Source organism: Colletes latitarsis, chromosome 2 (genome assembly GCF_051014445.1).
Source record: "Colletes latitarsis isolate SP2378_abdomen chromosome 2, iyColLati1, whole genome shotgun sequence".
NCBI lineage: Eukaryota > Metazoa > Arthropoda > Insecta > Hymenoptera > Colletidae > Colletes > Colletes latitarsis.
This window is the reverse complement of record NC_135135.1, coordinates 9771482-9789153: the sequence shown is the minus strand read 5'-3', so window position 1 is coordinate 9789153 and position 17672 is coordinate 9771482. Positions and strand designations below refer to the sequence as shown.

The 17672-nt window shown below is 31.0% G+C and overlaps 2 protein-coding genes across 8 annotated transcripts in view; one reads left to right on the top strand and one right to left on the bottom strand.

Moving 5' to 3' along the window:
• Singed (fascin domain-containing protein singed) overlaps positions 1 to 10858 on the top strand; it is a 36186-nt gene extending 25328 nt beyond the window's left edge. For 4 of the 5 annotated variants that reach the window (XM_076781920.1, XM_076781894.1, XM_076781912.1 and 1 more), the window contains 6 exons: positions 87 to 330; positions 4010 to 4143; positions 4429 to 4718; positions 7023 to 7183; positions 7490 to 7960; positions 10573 to 10858. In XM_076781920.1, the coding sequence (XP_076638035.1) occupies positions 87 to 330; positions 4010 to 4143; positions 4429 to 4718; positions 7023 to 7183; positions 7490 to 7960; positions 10573 to 10778 (1506 nt within the window). In that variant the 3' untranslated portion in view covers positions 10779 to 10858. Of the gene's footprint in view, positions 1 to 86; positions 331 to 2231; positions 2665 to 4009; positions 4144 to 4428; positions 4719 to 7022; positions 7184 to 7489; positions 7961 to 10572 lie in introns of those variants that run through there. The other variant, XM_076781928.1, reaches the window with a different exon arrangement.
• A 1439-nt stretch (positions 10859 to 12297) lies between these two features.
• Rnasez (ribonuclease Z) lies at positions 12298 to 17282 on the bottom strand. 3 transcript variants are annotated; one of them, XM_076781853.1, is made up of 7 exons: positions 17146 to 17282; positions 16576 to 16787; positions 15741 to 16458; positions 13881 to 14194; positions 13399 to 13794; positions 12979 to 13322; positions 12298 to 12881 (listed from the first exon to the last, which is right to left on the bottom strand). In XM_076781853.1, the coding sequence occupies exons 2-7, from the start codon at positions 16747 to 16749 to the stop codon at positions 12506 to 12508; spliced, it is 2322 nt and encodes a 773-aa protein (XP_076637968.1). In that variant the 5' UTR covers positions 16750 to 16787; positions 17146 to 17282; the 3' UTR covers positions 12298 to 12505. The 3 variants fall into 3 exon arrangements, with proteins under 3 accessions (XP_076637968.1, XP_076637976.1, XP_076637984.1); XM_076781861.1 differs by lacking the exon at positions 17146 to 17282 and adding an exon at positions 16871 to 17123; XM_076781869.1 differs by lacking the exon at positions 17146 to 17282 and adding an exon at positions 16917 to 17123.
• Between the last annotated feature and the right edge of the window lie 390 nt (positions 17283 to 17672).

The window sequence follows — 17672 nt, the reverse complement described above, 5'->3', positions numbered from 1 at the left end:
TTACTTTCATTTAATTAAATTCAATATTGAATCTATTTTTCTAAACATTTATTTTATTAATAAATGTATTATATTTATATTTTTAGGTCGGATTAATAAATGGAAAGTTTAAGTACCTTACAGCAGAAACTTTTGGATATAAAATTAATGCAAATGGCTCTAGTCTAAAGAAGAAGCAATTATGGACTCTAGAAGGCAGCGAACGACGAGTTTACCTTCGGTCTCATTTAGATCGTTATTTGGCAGTGGATCAGTTTGGAAATGTTACTTGCGAGGCAGAGGATCCAAACAATCTTGGTTGTGCATTTCAAATTCAACTGGCTACTGATGGTATTTGCAAATATTTCTTTTTAACATTATTTTAATTTATTTTTATCTTTAAAGTCAAAATTAAAAATTTTAAGTATTTAAATTTCTGTGTAACCACAATTTTTTGAGCTATACAGGTAAGATCTACTGGGTCAGTTTTGATCTTTAATAAGATGCCCTTCGTAGACTTTCCAGAAGAAATTTTTTTCATATTAGGTTTTAATATTTTTCTACCCCTACACTTTTTATTCATAAAGTGGTAGTTAATGATTATCAAAAAATATTAACCTAATTACAAGAAAAAAATATATAGACTGATTACAGATTTTTTATTTAGAACATACATTTTATACCAAGCATAAAAACATCTATTTACTAAAACTCATATGAACTCAATGTTACTTGTATTCCACATATATATTTTATGCGAATGCAAGTGTATGTAAACCAATATACCAAACATATTTTACATTTCATAGTAATGTAATATAAATAAAAATGAATAGTATAAATGAATCAACCAATCAACAAATTTATTAATGTTTATATTCATGAGGTTATTTATGTACTCAGTTACATTTAAATGTACAAAGATTCTTAGCCTTTTTTTACAAGGTACAAATATAATTGTTGTTTATAGAATAATAATACAGTAAAACAGTTTTTCGTGTTTGAAATACCACATGGGGAAGTAAAAGTAATCTCAAGGTAAGCTTGGTTTTTTATTAGGGCATTATTACTTCATGTAGATATTAAGTCTGATACGTAAAAGTCGAATTTAATGACTTCATAAAATACTTTTGAAACTAGTCAAGATTAGACAATCACAAGTTAGTTAATCAAGTGACTTCCATTAGAAATGTTTGCTGCAACAATGATTTGATATTATTTTTCTTCTTCAGCAATTACTGTATTTTTAATTTACGGACAAGGTTTTGTTCTAGAACTTTTTGTTTCATATATAGTATTTTAGATACATAAAGAAATAGTCATACTCGTATATTCTGTAATTCCTACTGTGTGCAAGTAAAATCGTATTCTGATAACAGTATAATTGTAAATGCTCAAATTAGAGAAAATACCAAGTAAAACGTATATATGAGAAGATGAGTCCCAAAGGGTCATAGAGGAAAGCATAACTGTTTCTTGGCGCCGTTTATGGACGCACACTCGGACGTCTATGTGCTCTAGCTCAGGGGTTTTTAACCTGGGGTCCATGGACCCTAAGGAGGTCGTAATTAAATTTAAGGGGGTCCGCGAACTTCCACATGAAAATATTCAATATTTATTTTCGTTACGATTTCATCCTTTCAATGTTTCGACATTACCATAGCGATGGAAGTAAAATAAATACTTTATCGAAAGAAACAAGTTCGAGTTAATTTCTTCCATAATTAACGAAGATATAGATCGTTATTTTGTTTGAATGTAGGGAATAATGAAGTGTGCGTCGAACGAAAATTGCTTTTTCTGTGAAAATTCACTCTGAACATCAACCCTTAATGTTTTTTCGTTTTGTCAATGTAAGTTTGTAACGGTACGAGATAGTGTACATTAAAACATTGTTTGGTTGTTTATGGTTCACCGCATTATTGTAAATAAATTGATCTTTTGTTATTTACGTGAGAGATAAAAGCAATCATCCTATACAAAGAGTTGATCATTTTAGGCGATCTATCGAAATGTAAAAAAATATAATTTTTTATTCACATGTATTTTTATTTAATTTACATGTATTATCGTACCGAATAATTTTAATTTAATTTATTTCTGTTACATAAATGGAAAGCATAGTTTTTAGACGTTTCCGTTTTTTGTAATCTTGCGTAGTAGCACAAACGTAATTCTGATAGTGTTGACATCACTACAATAGCATTTCCTTTGATATCGTGCGTGATAGTGGTGAAAGTCGCGGAATATCTACATTCCCGAAATAAGTTTGCTTATTTTTGACGCCGCCAGTGTCCTATCTAAATCACAGTGACCTTGAAATATGTTATTTTTGCGACAAGTATAGGATAAGAATATCTGCTGTTTATGCATGCATTCCTCTCGCTTTTACGCACCCAGTGCAGTGAGTAAACCGCAGTGTTTGACTGAAAATTTATACCCGAGTCAAGTGTCAAAGTCAGTGAATTTAGCTGACAGTGCTCTACAGTGGATGAAATTTCTATAAGAATATTACTATTTCGAATAAAAATGGCAAGAATTCTGATTCTAATATTAAAGAAATTCTAAGAATTAATTAAGAAACAATAAGAAACAGAAAATCAATGTATCTTATAAGCAAAACATTACAATTTAATGCTGTAAAGACGATTGAAACTGGCCCAGCAAATTTCAATGACATACAAGGTGTTCGGCCACCACTGGGAAAAATTATAATGGGGTATTCCAGAGGCCAAAATAAAACGAAAATCAAGAATACCAATTTGTTGATGGAGGCTTCGTTAAAAAGTTATTAACAATTAAATTAAAAAATTTCAAATCATTCTAAAAAAATTATTTTCGGTTGCGGGGGTTAATTAAAATCATTTTTGGTTATTACACATACCTTCGAAATCCTATCCACTTTCGAGAAAAAAAATCGGGTAGGTGCCGAAATTTTTTGGCAAAAAGAAAATTTTTCAAATCATTCTAAAAAAATTATTTTCGGTTGCGGGGGTTAATTACAATCATTTTTGGTTATTACACATACCTCCGAAATCCTACGCACTTTCGAGAAAAAAATTCAGTACGGGCGGAATTTTAAATGTTAATAACTTCTTAACGAAGCCTTCATCAACAAATTGGTATTCTTGATTTTCGTCTTATTTTGGCCTCTAGAATCTCGCATTAAAATTTTTCCCAGGGGTGGCCGAACACCCTGTATATTTTATAGTTACTCAAGAAATATCAGCATGTTTAGTTTCTTTGAATTTGTACTTCTCAACAGGTTTAACTCTAGATTAGGAAAAAAAATATTGTACCTTTCAGTACCTTTATTTTCACTTAATAATTTAAGAACGTTTTGGAAGCTATTACTGTCGTTTCTAAAATACATTTAACCGAATTACTGACATCCTAATCACTGGCAATTCCTGGTACAGTACCTCTCTCGATAATGTGCGGGTCGCGGACCTGAGCCAGCGAACATTAGCGAGAGATTACTTTATATAGGGTGTCTCACCTATACCAGACCATCTAAATATCTCCTCTAATTGTGGCACCACAGAAAATATTTTGTATATAATTTAAATTTTATTAAAACCGGTTCTACGAAAACTACAAAAATGATACAACCATTCGATATACAGTTACGCTTCGATAAAACGTAAAATTCTGTTTCGGTAAAATATAGGTCGTTGTCTTTAACACTGTGAGTTTAAAACTCGGTTGGTTGAACTTTAAAGCTTGTCGCGCTTATTGGGTTGTAGCCATTAGCACACATCAGACACTTTTAGCTTGAGATAAAAAAGATCGATTCTAGGAACCAAATTTGCATTATCGTTCCGTTAAAATGTAACGAACGGTCCCCAACTTCTATGTTTTATCGAAGTACTATTGCATATGGATTTCGGACATGGAAAGGATGTATAAGATTTTCAGACGTTATACTCATTTCAAATATAGTTAATTTACACGTTACAAAAAAGAATATCTGTTTTCATAAAAAATAATCACTGGTACATAATTTAATACTGTTTAATTTACAAATTAGGAAGCGGAAGATGGGCTTTGAAGAATATTCAGAGAGGATATTTCCTAGGCTCAAGTCAAGATGAGCTTAAATGTGTGGCCAAAGCTCCAGGAGAAGCTGAGTATTGGCTTGTGCATCTTGCAGCTAGACCTCAAGTAAGTTATATTTTAGATATCAACAAATGAAAATTCCATATTTTTTTTTATCTTCGTATGTAGGTATTAAGTCTTCAATAGTCTGGCTAAAAATAATAATACATGTACCCTGAAGAGCCTGTTTGATCCCTAAAATAATTTAAGAAAATATAATTGATATATGATATCCTCATAAATACATTATTATCGAACCAATACATTTTAAACATGTTTAATAGTTTTCTACATTTCATTGTATGACAAAATGTATAAAATGCAGCTCAAAAAGGAAAATATATTCTTTAGGTAAATTTAAAATCTGCTGGAAGAAAACGTTTTGCTCATTTGAGTGCAACACAAGATGAAATTCATGTGGATGCACCAGTTCCTTGGGGAGAGGATACCCTCTTTACCTTAGAGTTTCGTCCTATCTCTATAGAAGATAATGGTCAAGAACATGTGAAATCTGAGGGTGGACACTATGCTCTCCATACTTGCAATAATAAATATCTGGCACGCGATGGAAAACTTTTGGATTCCTGTACACGAGACTGTCTCTATGCAGCCGAGTTTCATGCTGGATTACTTGCGCTGAGGTTAGTCTTATTAATATTCATTTTATTGTTTTATTATAATAGTATTATATTACTAAAGGATTATACTATAGTAATAGTAAGGCATGGATCTTTTTTAACTCTTTCACGACGGTTGGATAAACGCGCTACGACGTCTCCGTTGTTCGGAATTGTGAGTCGCCATTTTACTGCGGAAATTATTGTCTTCGTCATATTTGTAACACTTAAATCAGGAAATATTATCCAGCAGCAGCAGAGATTCTTATTCTTATCGTTCACGTTTTTTTTAACGGAATTACATATTTTTATCGCTGTGACGTAACTGATATCAAGATAAATACAATAACACATAACGTGACATTTAAATTTGACTTTGTATACGAAAAATAGTCAAGGTCATTTTAAGGTCATATTATCGTACGTTACTGCATTTGTTATGACATCTGTTGTAGAAATTCGGTGTACGGAGCTAGGTAGTCATTAATAACATGCACGTACCACTCAAGAAGGAAATGCAAAAATCATTATTCGAAATATTGAAATTATAGTATGAAAAGGAAAAACGTATTGTATATATATCGATATAGATCAAAATACAAACGAGATATAAAGATGAATAAACGATACAATTGTTTGAATTTCCAGAGGATAGGAGGATAGGACGCTAGGATGATTTTCTATTAGATTGTAACGGTTATAGTGTTTTTGTTATTGCATGTTCTGTTTTGTTACTTCAATCCACGATGGTTTATGCGCGTCGGGAAGCTAGCTAAAATTATTTTCCAGCTGTTGTTGCTATTAATTGATGTACATCATTTATTACTTTACTACACAGTAATGGAATTAGTATTATTTTAAGACGAAATGTATGTAATGAATCCTCTAATTTGGAAATGGACCCGGAGTCTGTTGGCCGAGGGTTAATATGATACAGTCATCTTAACAGTAATGCATAAACTTAGTACTTGCAATCAAATGCTATACAGGGTGTTCGGTCATCCTTGGGAAAAATTTTAATGGGAGATTATAGAGGCGAAAATAAGATGAAAATCAAGAATATCAATTTTTTGACTGAGGCTTCGTTAAAAAGTTATAAAAAAATTAAATTGAAAAATTTTAAATCATTCTGAAAAAATTATTTTTGGCTGCGGGGCTTGATTACAATCATTTTTGGTGAATAGACGTACCCCCGAAATCCTGCGCATTTTCGTGAAAAAAATTATTTACTGAAATTCTAATATGAGGCCAAGCATGCTATCCTGAAATTTCATGCAAATCTTTAAAACGTCATAACTTCTAAACGGACTGGACGATTTTAATGTTTAAAAAAGCAAACTACGCGTATTTTAGTGAAGAATATGTAGAAATCGCAAAAATATTCGAAAAGTTGATTCTTAACCCCGCAAAATGAGAAAAACCTCATAAAAATGGTTCAATTTTCAAACGACCATAACTCCTACAATAGTGAATATATTTCAATGAAACTTTTTTCTGAAGTAGAGCTCATGGGTACCTACAAAAAAGTATTACACAACTTTTCTGTAGGGTGACAAATAAAATTACTACAAATCAAAAACGAATTTTTAAGAAAAATCGACAAGGGGGTAGGTGCCTAAATTTTTCGACGAAAAAAAAAAATTTCAAATCGTTCTGGAAAGATTATTTTCAGTTGCAGGGGTCAATTACAATCATTTTTGGTGAATACACATACCTCCGAAATCCTACTCACTTTCGAGAAAAATATTCGAGAAAATATGAAATTCTTCAACAAAATTAAAAAATTTCAAATCGTTCTAAAAAAATTATTTTTGGTTGCGGGGGTCAATTAAAATCAGTTTTTGTGGATCGACATACCTATGAAATCCTGCGCATTTTCGAGGAAAAAAATTCAAGACGGACAGAACTTTAAACGTTAATAACTTTTTAAAGAAACCTCCATCAACAAGTTAGTATTCTTGATTTTCGTCTTATTTTGGCTTCTAGAATCTCCCATTAAAATTTTTTCTAGGGGTGGCCGAACACCCTGTATATTTATATATATTTTCTCCACAAAGTCTGTAAGAATTAACTGGAACGTCGATGATCTTGAAATTTCAACTGAAATGGAACATAATTCATTTCTCAAAGCTTTGTTTCTGTACTTTTTTTTTAACACATTTCCGGTCGCAATAAGTGGATCATCTTATATAATTAGCTATTTTTAAAGCATCAGATACTCAACGAATGGTATCTATGTATAAGAAATCCTTAAATTGTTTAGGGAAACGTAATTATCAATCTTTAAAATGATTCCAATGCATAACAATGAGTTTTCATTAATTAAAGAGATTTGTATGGAGCATATTTGGCGCCTATTGGAAGCAAGGCTGTCTTAAAATCACGATCAACGACAGTAACACGAGATGAATTATTCTCTTTGGAGGAATCGCTACCACAAGCATCATTCGTAGCTGCTCTAAATCAACGATACGTTTCCGTGAAACAAGGTATTTTAGATACTTTCGTGTACGAGTGTAAATGCAAAATGTACGCAGTCGATTTTCAAATCCGATTTTCTCAAAAACTAAACCTCGAAGGGGACATTCTATTTACTTTTTCGTCATCACTTTATATTATCATAAAAATCACTCTATGTTATTCCACTCTATACAAAGCTTTCTTCTCGATCAAAAAGTGAAATTATATCAGTTTCTAACATTCGATTAGAAGTTTCAGTTTTTTAGATTTTTAAACAATGTACAAAGTGCTCTCGAATACCTATGTAGGTAGCAATAAATCCATTGCTGTTCTAGGAGTTGATGTAACAGCTAATCAAGATGAAATCTCTGGACACGAAACTTTTCAATTAGAATTTGATCGTGTAACTAAAAGGTGGTACGTGCGTACTATGCAAGATCGTTATTGGAGCCTTGAGGCTGGAGGAGGAATTCAGGCATCGGAACATAAACGTTCGTCCAATGCTTTGTTTGATTTGATTTGGCAATCGGAAGATGGTACAGTGGCTTTGCGCGCAAACAATGGCAAATTTTTGGCAACTAAACGCTCCGGACATCTCTATGCAAATGCAGATTCTGTAAACGGGTCGGATTCGGATACTAGCAAATATTACTTTTATTTGATGAACAGACCCGTTTTAGTTTTGCGTTGTGAACAAGGATTCGTAGGACCTAAAAGCGCATCTAGTTCGAAACTAGAATGCAACAAAGCTATCTATGAAATCATCAGAGTGGAGAGATGCGAGCGCGGAATCGTTAGATTTAAAGGTAAAAGATTCTCTAAAGGATTTTTAAAATGAAATGCTTTGCATGTTTATAGTATAAGTTTGTACAGTCTGAGTCTCCATGTACAAAGTGGAAAAGTCCGTTTAAATATGAAGACTATTGGGGTGAAAACAGGGATGCCAGAATGAATTGTGGTGGTCATCTATTGCTAAATAAAAAGTACTATTGGGATAACGATTTAAAATCGGTGAAACGAAATTTTCCTAATAAAAATCGAGGTTTTATCTTTTGAGGTATCCGAGTTTGGTATTGGTCAGATTTAGTTGCAGGAGTTCCTTTTCGTTGTTTTCTATATCATTTCATAGCACTGAATGTGTTTTAATGTTATTTCAATAATAAATACTGTTCATTTTATTTTTTGTATGTTTCATTTCCTTATTATTTATATTCTTTAGAATGCCCTAATTGGGCTGAAATTTGAAGGTTTGACAAATTTATGAGTCGTGATCAGACGATACGTTATTTGTCATAGAGATTTTACAATTGTTTTTTTTCGAAATTACATTTTTAAAGTTTTTTCAATTCGACTCCTACAATAACTGGAATTTTCTAAAAAGTCTCCATAGCTAAAGTATTTGAAGCACACTTTTGCTGGTTGTATCTTTCCCGATGATCTTTTATTATTTAAGCCCGAGCCTGTTATTTTTGTAACTGTATTTCAAACGTGGTCAATCTTGCAGTTAGGGGGCAGCTATTATATAATGTAGGCTGTCATTTTCACAATAGCTGTGTCAAGATGGCGAACTATCGCCGCACATCTTATTGCACATTCTCTTTCGAGCAATACGAACCATAATTTTGGTTTCTCCTATCAAAAAAGGAATAGTTTGACCTGTTTGAATCTCTGCTTTGCACTTGCTTCCCAAGCGCACTTGCTTGGCTTAAGTTACGCCGTAACATTGTTGTAGGACTTCTTTTCTTCTGAAAAGTTGCTGGGTATCAGCACGAATTGTAGAATTTACTTTCTTTAATTTTTAAACGTTCAGGAAATCTAACACTTTTTAACGTAACAATAACAGTTTATAAAGGCAAGTCAGGCCGCATAGTAGTAGAATTTCCAAAACTACAAATTAACTTAACAAAATACTAAAAAATATGGGGTTTAAATGGCGAAAAGTAGTAGTATTAGTGAAGTATCAATAGAAAGACCAAACATAATTGTGTGAAGAGGACACGGATATCGTGAAAAAATGAAATTAGTTCCATCAACGTGATTAAGTGTGAACGAGAAAGAAGGTAGGTGTCAAAATGCCTGAATTGGTTTCTCGTTTTCGGATTTGATTACATAATTTAATTATTAAGTATTAAATGTGACATTTTTCTAGCAATTGCCAATTTCTTCCCAACAAGATCATGTCTATTTTGAGCTAAATTGACTATCATAAGTAGAATTTAAAATAAATATTGATTTCATATAACTATTCTTTACAGATACTGAATTACAATTTGTGTACGTTCATTTATTTATTATGTACATATTTATTAACACGTTGACCGCCATGTTGGTCTCTAATGACCGGTACTTTAAACTTACAACGTATTTCAAAATTTTTTACGACGAAAGAACCTTAATACATGTAAAATTTTAAACAATATCATCAGAAATGCTATAGAATAATAGAAACACTATAAAATTATCGTAATTATAATTTAAATAAATGACGAGGACCTCTCTAGACTTTAAAATCTAGTGCGGCGGTCAACGTGTAAAGTAATACTATATTGTTTATTTCTTATAATAGTGTTTTTTATATGTAAATAAAATTTATCTGTATATCGAATATAATACGGCATATCGTATTATCCGTGAGAGAAAATACTAATGCAACGGTGAAACTTTATTACTTTCGATTCCTTCATACAAATTTTTTAAACACATTCGTTATATTTTTCTGATTAAAACAAAACCAAACATGACATAATTTGGATTATATTTACACATTTATTTAATAAGTACATAGTAACTCATTTTTTACTTATTAAATAGATAAAAATGTTTCAAATTATGTCGTGTTGTTTGGTTTCATTTTTTCCAGGATAGTTTTATTATTATGACACTGAAATTTTAACAAATTAATCGTCTAATGAAGGTTTTAAATAGGAAAAAGTTGGATATGTGCCCGAAAATTGGGACCCCCAAGCCAGGCGATCATGGAGTCGATGAATCGATTCTAATTATAGAAACTGAGGTTCTTCTCAGTTGCAGAGCTTTGTGGTGTGTTAAGGGTAATCCCCCACTGAGTGGTGGGGATGAGCACCGCGCATTTATGCTGTAAATCAATTCGGGCATATATCCAATGTTCACTGTATTAAATTTCTAACTACATAATGTTATGTTTTTGCAAAGAGGGTGCCGAAATCTCTTAATATATAAAGTTACAGTTAAATTGGTTATACGAAGAAATTTGAACCGAGGTTTTGGACATTCTCTGCATTCCTCCGATAGTCTTCATATAATTTATATGAAACAAACTCTTAATTTTACTCTAAGATTTGTTATAATAGTTTACACTGCGAGTTATACAGAGCGTAGTATTGTATTTAAGATATTTTTTAAATTAAAAATATGTGTTCTTAATAATTTTGTATCATAGGTCAAAATGGAAAGTATTGGCATGCAGATAGTGAAGGAGTAAACGTGGATTCCGATATACCATCTGATGGTTTTTATTTGGAATTACGAGAACCTTCTCGTATTTGTATTAAACACGCCGATGGCCGATATCTTACAGCAGGAAAGAATGGAGCACTGCGTTTGGGAGAAACAGATTATGAAACTGCTACAAAATGGGAATTCTAATCAACAATGACCATGCAAAAGCTGTGTTCTTTTCAAACACGTTTCGAATTCATTCTGTTTTTATACATTTGAAAAAATAATATTTAAATTTAGTAACGAAAAGGCAAATAACACGATTTAAGTAATTTTATAAACGACGATTTAATAAAAGATTTTATAAGGTATGAAACTATTAGGAATGAAAGACTACTTAAAATGAAGGTTAGAACGAAAGTATTCGATCGATGTTTTAAAAGAATATAGTTAAAATCCACTGCCCCTTTTTATAGCTTTGAATGTAATCTAATATCATATTTATAAGTACAGGAAGAGCTCCTATCAAGTACTTAATTAGGAGTACATTGTCGAATTGACTTTCCTACGATTTTTTATATTACTTTTAACTAATAACTTTCTTTACTCACGAAATATTGTATAAGACTGATGATTGCAGAGTAATTAGTGGTTATTACACTGTTCCTTAAGTAAAAAAGATTTTAAGATCGCTTTATTATTTTTTCGTGATTAAGTAATTGAATTATTTCTTAGTCGTGTAAATTGGAATTATTTTCCATGAATCTCATTTTTTATTTGGGTCACTTCATTTCTCAATACATAACGCTCAACTTATTGGCTGTTTATCCATTAATGGCAACAATCTATTTATCAATTTTTAATAATATTTTATACTGCTCAAACTTACGAAATTTTTCAAATACACTATATTTTTAATCGAGGTATAAATAGTAGTGGAAGTAACGTAGTAAAACAAAAAATATTAATAATCTGGCCGATCGTTTGTGTTAAAAAAAAATTCAGTTTTCTAGTCTTTACATTAATTATTATTGCTATTCCTATTCTATTCCTTGAATACCTATGAAAATGTTCATGCACTACACAACATACTTCCGAGGTATGTCAATAAGCAGAATAGTATTTCAATTAAGAAAACTAATCATTCCATAAAATGAACATATTTACTTTTTATTACTCAATCATATACTATTAACGTAAACGCACAAATTCATCGTTAGTGTAAACTTGCTATCTAGTGTACATACCTTTACAAAATCAATGTAATAATCGAATTAATATGTGTATTTTGAGACCATGCTATTTCTACATTACAAATACACATTCCGCGAACTACGTAATGGATGAAACTTTTTTAGAACTATTTTTGGATAAAATCAAATTTCATATGATTTAGTACAGATTTGATGAACGTGCGACTTATTGATTAATCGATCAATATATAAAGCTTTCCCTTTTTTGTTATTTTAATATTTTCGAAATGAACCGACATTTTGCTTTCACAAAAAAGGAGAAATTATTTTTCCATTTACCTTTTTATCTTCTATATTATAGTTGACCTTCTTCTCTATTTTTCTTTTTTTTTTTTTATATACATATATAAGCAAGGTTAATATTACAATCGTAATTTTAATGAAACAATTTGTAATTTACATTATTTATCACATTGAGGAAAGCGGGATATACTAAATGCATTTATGTAAGCAATAAATTCTGCTATCAAAAATTTGTTTTATATGCATTATTAATGTCTTAATCCTTTCATTTTAACATTACATAGCATTTACTTATCGTTAATAATGGAATCGGTTATATAATTGTATCAAGAAAGAAAACAATTTCAAATTATAAAAAGTATAATTTTTTTCCCATTTAAATAAATTAAAATTTATTAATGATTAACAAAGTAATATTATTTAGATCGTACATAATTTTTAAAATGATACCATCCTTCTCTTACTTCGACTCTCTAATATTTTGTAATATTCGTTAAACATAAGTTTTATGCACGGATAAAATAAAGACAACAGTGGCAGTTGCGACAATTTAATATCCATATTATCATAAGCTAGGCCGACATTTTCTTCTTCTTCCGAAAGCAAAGGAATTTTAGAATAACGCTGACTAAAATGAGTCAATAAGGTGAACTTTGCATTCATTAATTTTCCAGCATTTATCGCTTGGGAAGTTGTTGAGTGTGATTTCTGTTTTGCCAAATCTTGTAGTCCATCTTCCATTGTTGCTTCGTGAATTAATAGATCACAGTCTTTACCTAAGTTTATAAGATTGTCACAAGGCATGGCATCACCACTGAAATCAAAATATAATGAAAATTAATTTTTTGTTTGTTTTATTAAAAAATTATTAATTACGTGTAAAGAATTGTACATATTTTCATTTGATTTACCTGTAAACGATTTTTCTTCCATCTTTCAGAATAACAGCGACACCGTATGAAAATTTACAATGTTTAACATAAACGGTATTTATTTCTTGAATATTTAATGTATCATACATCGTTGTCTCATAGACTAGAGACAATTTATGCGTGTTTAAATACAAATCATAATTGTCCACTAATTTATAAAACTGTGAAATAGGTTCAAATTGATTGTTATATAAATTTAACCATCGCATAATTTGGCCTGGTGCTATCAAATAGATCTTATCGTTCGTATATTTCCCTCTTGCTTGCAGTAAACCAATAAGACCTATGTGATGATCCGCGTGCAAATGTGAAATATAAACAGCCTAAAAACAGAATTAATCATAAATCCTTAAATCAATCAATGGATCATTGACGAAATGAATTTAAAAAAATATGTACCTTAATAGTACGTAAAATGTTACCAACATTCGAAGCCCCATAAAATCTAACGATTTGACTAAAAGTACCTTCTCCACAATCCATCAATATGCTCGTATTTTCGTCAATTCTTAAAAGAATACCACTGGTATTTCTGACTTTATTTGGTATACTAGAACCGGTACCTAACATAACAATTCGTGGGTACTCGCGTGTGTCTAATAATTCAAGTTCTGCTGTTTTTATTTCAATATTTGTTTGCAATTTTGTTAACTCATCTTCAAATTTGGGAATCTTAAAAACTTCGTTGATGTATGTGTTAGGGTTTGGTAAAACCATACATTTCATTTCTTCTATGTATGGATGTACATTTAACGTTTGCATTGTCCTTGCACGATGGATATTATTTTTCTTGGTCTGAAGAACATATTTACTCTTTAAATTTACAAAATTCCCAAGTAATTATTTTCATTTGAACTATGTTTTACCTATAAATTCCTTACTTTTTTATCTTTTTTGAAGCAATCTTCTTTCAATAATGGAAATATTTCAGGATGCAACAAATTAAGTAAATACTGGTTCTTATAAACAGCTTCACTACCCATACAATAATTTTCATTATTTAGCAAAATATGTTGTGTATTGTGTGGAAACGTATTTATCCAATCTTGGTATTTTTTATTATTGACAATTCTTTCAGGGGTAAAATGAAATATACAGAGAATGTGACCATCCTCCGGATTTGATACTGAGTATTTTGAAAAAGCAGGATGATTCACAACAGAATCCAAGTATTTTTCCCCAGGACATTCTATAACTGAAAGTTAGGTCAATAAACTGTGAAAAACATGTTCGTTCAAAACCCCAAATTAAACATATTAATCAGTTAATCGCACTGTTATTAAAAAGAAATTGTCATTATTTCGAAATATATTAAATCTGAAAAAATACAAAAAGGCAAATGCCTTAAATAAATAATTTCTAAACCAGTAGTACAGAATGTTCTTATACTGGGTTAAATAAAATAAAATAATATTTCTTGCTGGCCAAACTTCAGATCAGAGTACTAATTAAATAATATTATTTTTTACTTATTTCATGCAGTTGAAGGTGAATTTGAATGTCAACATTGGATCTTTGTGACTACACAGGCGACTTTTACGGAGTTTTGTACGCCGCATACAACAAAACGTCGTAAAAAACGCCTGTGTAGTCTCAGCCTTAGACATAAGTTCTTTATTCTCCAAAATAAACGGCTGTCAAGGTTTTATTGTGAGTTTGTAGTATTGAGCTGCGCGAGTTAGTAAACATACCGAGCGTTTACCCAACTTGAAGTCTACATTCGTTATTTAAATTCCAAGCGTTAGGAAAACGTCTAATTGTTAAATTGACTATTGTGTAAAACCTTTCGACTAGTTTCCCGATTTTTATCGATGGCTAACTCGAAGATGGTATTTAACAAACCGCGAGTTATCAGTGCGAATCTACCGTTCGATTTTCCTTCATCTGATTGGCAAATTGATGCTACAAAACAAAAACCGGGTACAACTGCCAAGAAAAGAACTTTTAGTATCGAAAAATCAACATAGTGCTCGACTCTTATGTTAACATAGAGATGTCGAAAACACAACCCTCGTCTAGAGAACCCTCCGCCTATCTACCTTGACGACGTAATCGACATTCAATCCATGGTAAACCTCATACTACAGAAAATTAAGGTAGATGACTTCAAACTCAAATTAACAAATGATCAGGCCAAGATCTTGCCAGCTGATTCTAATACAAAGAAATGACAAAGCTATTAAAATCACTTAATGCCAATTTCCATACCTATCAGCTAAAGCAACTACTAGCTCCTAGACTCTAACCTAAGTCTCAAAAGTAAAATTCTCCAATGGTTATAGCCCAAGACACTTGAACTTATCTCTAAAGCTCCATGGTGCGTCACTAATGAAAGAATTCATTGTAATTTAAATATCCCAACAGTTAAAGGAGAAATTTCGAAATATAGCTGTTTTTATCACAATCACTTGGCTAATCATCCAAATCCTCTACTTCTCCAACTCAATAACAGAGCTGAGCACTAGATCTAAATGATAAATTCTTATTATGGTGAATAGTTACTTATCATATCACTGTCTCACTCCATCTGTATTACTACAAAATTCTTCGTAAGAATTGATTGTATTAATAAATATAAATTTAAAAAAGAATGATTTTGTTGTTTGCTTACATGGAACTATAGAGATCCACAAATAACGAATACAGTAGTGCCCACTTAATTGACCACGCTCAGGACCGGTCACTTAAGTGGGTAAGCTTAAATAAATAGTTAATCTAGTTTAAATAAACATTCTATATACCTGCAAAGACGAGTTTTGGACCATCCGGTGTGCAAACATCTTTACTCATAATAACTGTACCATCTTCCCTCGTAAAATTTATTCCTTCTTTTAGTAATCGTAAGTGTGGACCGGCTTCTATACCTAATTGTATGCATTTCTCGAATGACAATTTCCCACGTTTTGGTTTAATTTCACAAATGTAACATATTACTTTCGGTGTGGTCTTTAACTTCTTTTCTATTTGGCTACAATTTTCTTCAGTTTCTTCGGCATTCATAACTCTTTTTCCACTTATATTCGAATGATTCTGACTTTCAGTACTCAATTTTGTAGAGCTATCGGTGACATTGTCCGAAGCCACTGATATAGGAACATACCAGACTGTCATTATATTGTCTTTGTATGGTTTTAATGCATCGATAGGAGCATGAGTAATGTCGATCTTTGATAGATAAACAAACTGTTTAAGCGAGTCTAACAAATCATCCATTCCATCCGAACAATGAATATTTATCATAGGCACACCAATCTCTTGTATTGTCAAAAGTAAACCTGGGATTCCTCCAAGGTTTTTCCAAGTAGGTCTTGTCACAAATACATGATCCAATTTAGATAGTTTACAGTGATATTCATGGGCTAATCGTTGTGTTCCTTCTCCGCAATTAAATATATAATTAACATGGTCAGTCGAAACAAATATAGAACATGGGGCTCCGGTAGCTCCGCTTCCAAGAACCTATTTTGAAAGTTCTCAATTTTAAAAATATTTAATGATTCAATTACGAAGTAAATATCATTATGGATAGTCATGGATCATTAAATAAAAATGTTTTAATATAAATGTTTTAATTACTTGTAATGTTAGACTGGTATTATTAGTGGTCAACATTTTTATCTTCTTCTTTTGACGCATTGATATTATATTATAGTGATTTATGTCTTTAGACATATTGTTAAAGAAACGAACTGTTTTGTACGAACCACTTGTAAAATTAATGCATAAGTTTAACATTAGTAGTTGAAGCATCACTAAATGAATTGGAGTTGCGTATTATTGTACCAATTCTGTAAAGGAAATAAAAAAGTCATAGTCTTATCGCTTGAAAATTGAAGAAATATATTATAAATGTAACAACGTTTTTAATTACTTATAAATTTTGTTAGAGACAAAATTAATCTCCATTTTAACCTTACTATCTTTAACTTACAAATCTATAGAATAACGTGCAAACTGCAGCGTTAATTACACAATTTTATTTATTTGTAAATAATTATTACGATATTAAGATATACAAAGTTAATGTAGAAATGTGAATATATGAAAGCACGTGTTACTATACGCAATACATGCACGCAATTACGAGAACATGAATCAGCGTAGACGTATTCTTTCAATTTGTATTAACGAAAATAACAATATAACCTGTTTTTTAATTTATTCCATGAAACCGTTGATTTCATTACTATTGTACCGACAAATTCTGCATATATGAAAATATAAACATAATATGGATTACGTAGCAATAGATAAATAATTATCAGGTAGATGGGTAACTCTAGAAGTTTTAGTGAGCCATTGTACAACGCTGATAGTGTCGTGTTTTAAGAACTAAACAGGATGGAGGGAAATCTGAATTTTATTTCAGTTTCATTTCTGTGTTTCGTATACCTTGGTATTACTTAATAATTGGATAAATTCTATCGATATCAGTTTATTTTCGATTCAGTATCGATATGTATCAAAGATGCGAATATCAGAAAGAATCGATACCTCCGTTGACACTAATTCCAAAGAATCGATATCTTTTACGAAAATATCGATACTCGTTTGATATCTTTAGTATCGATATCTCAAGAATATATCAATATCTATTTGATGCTTAATGGTCTATTCTATTGTAAATCTTCTAAAAATCAATTTTTATTTTTAATATGTTTGAAAGATGTATG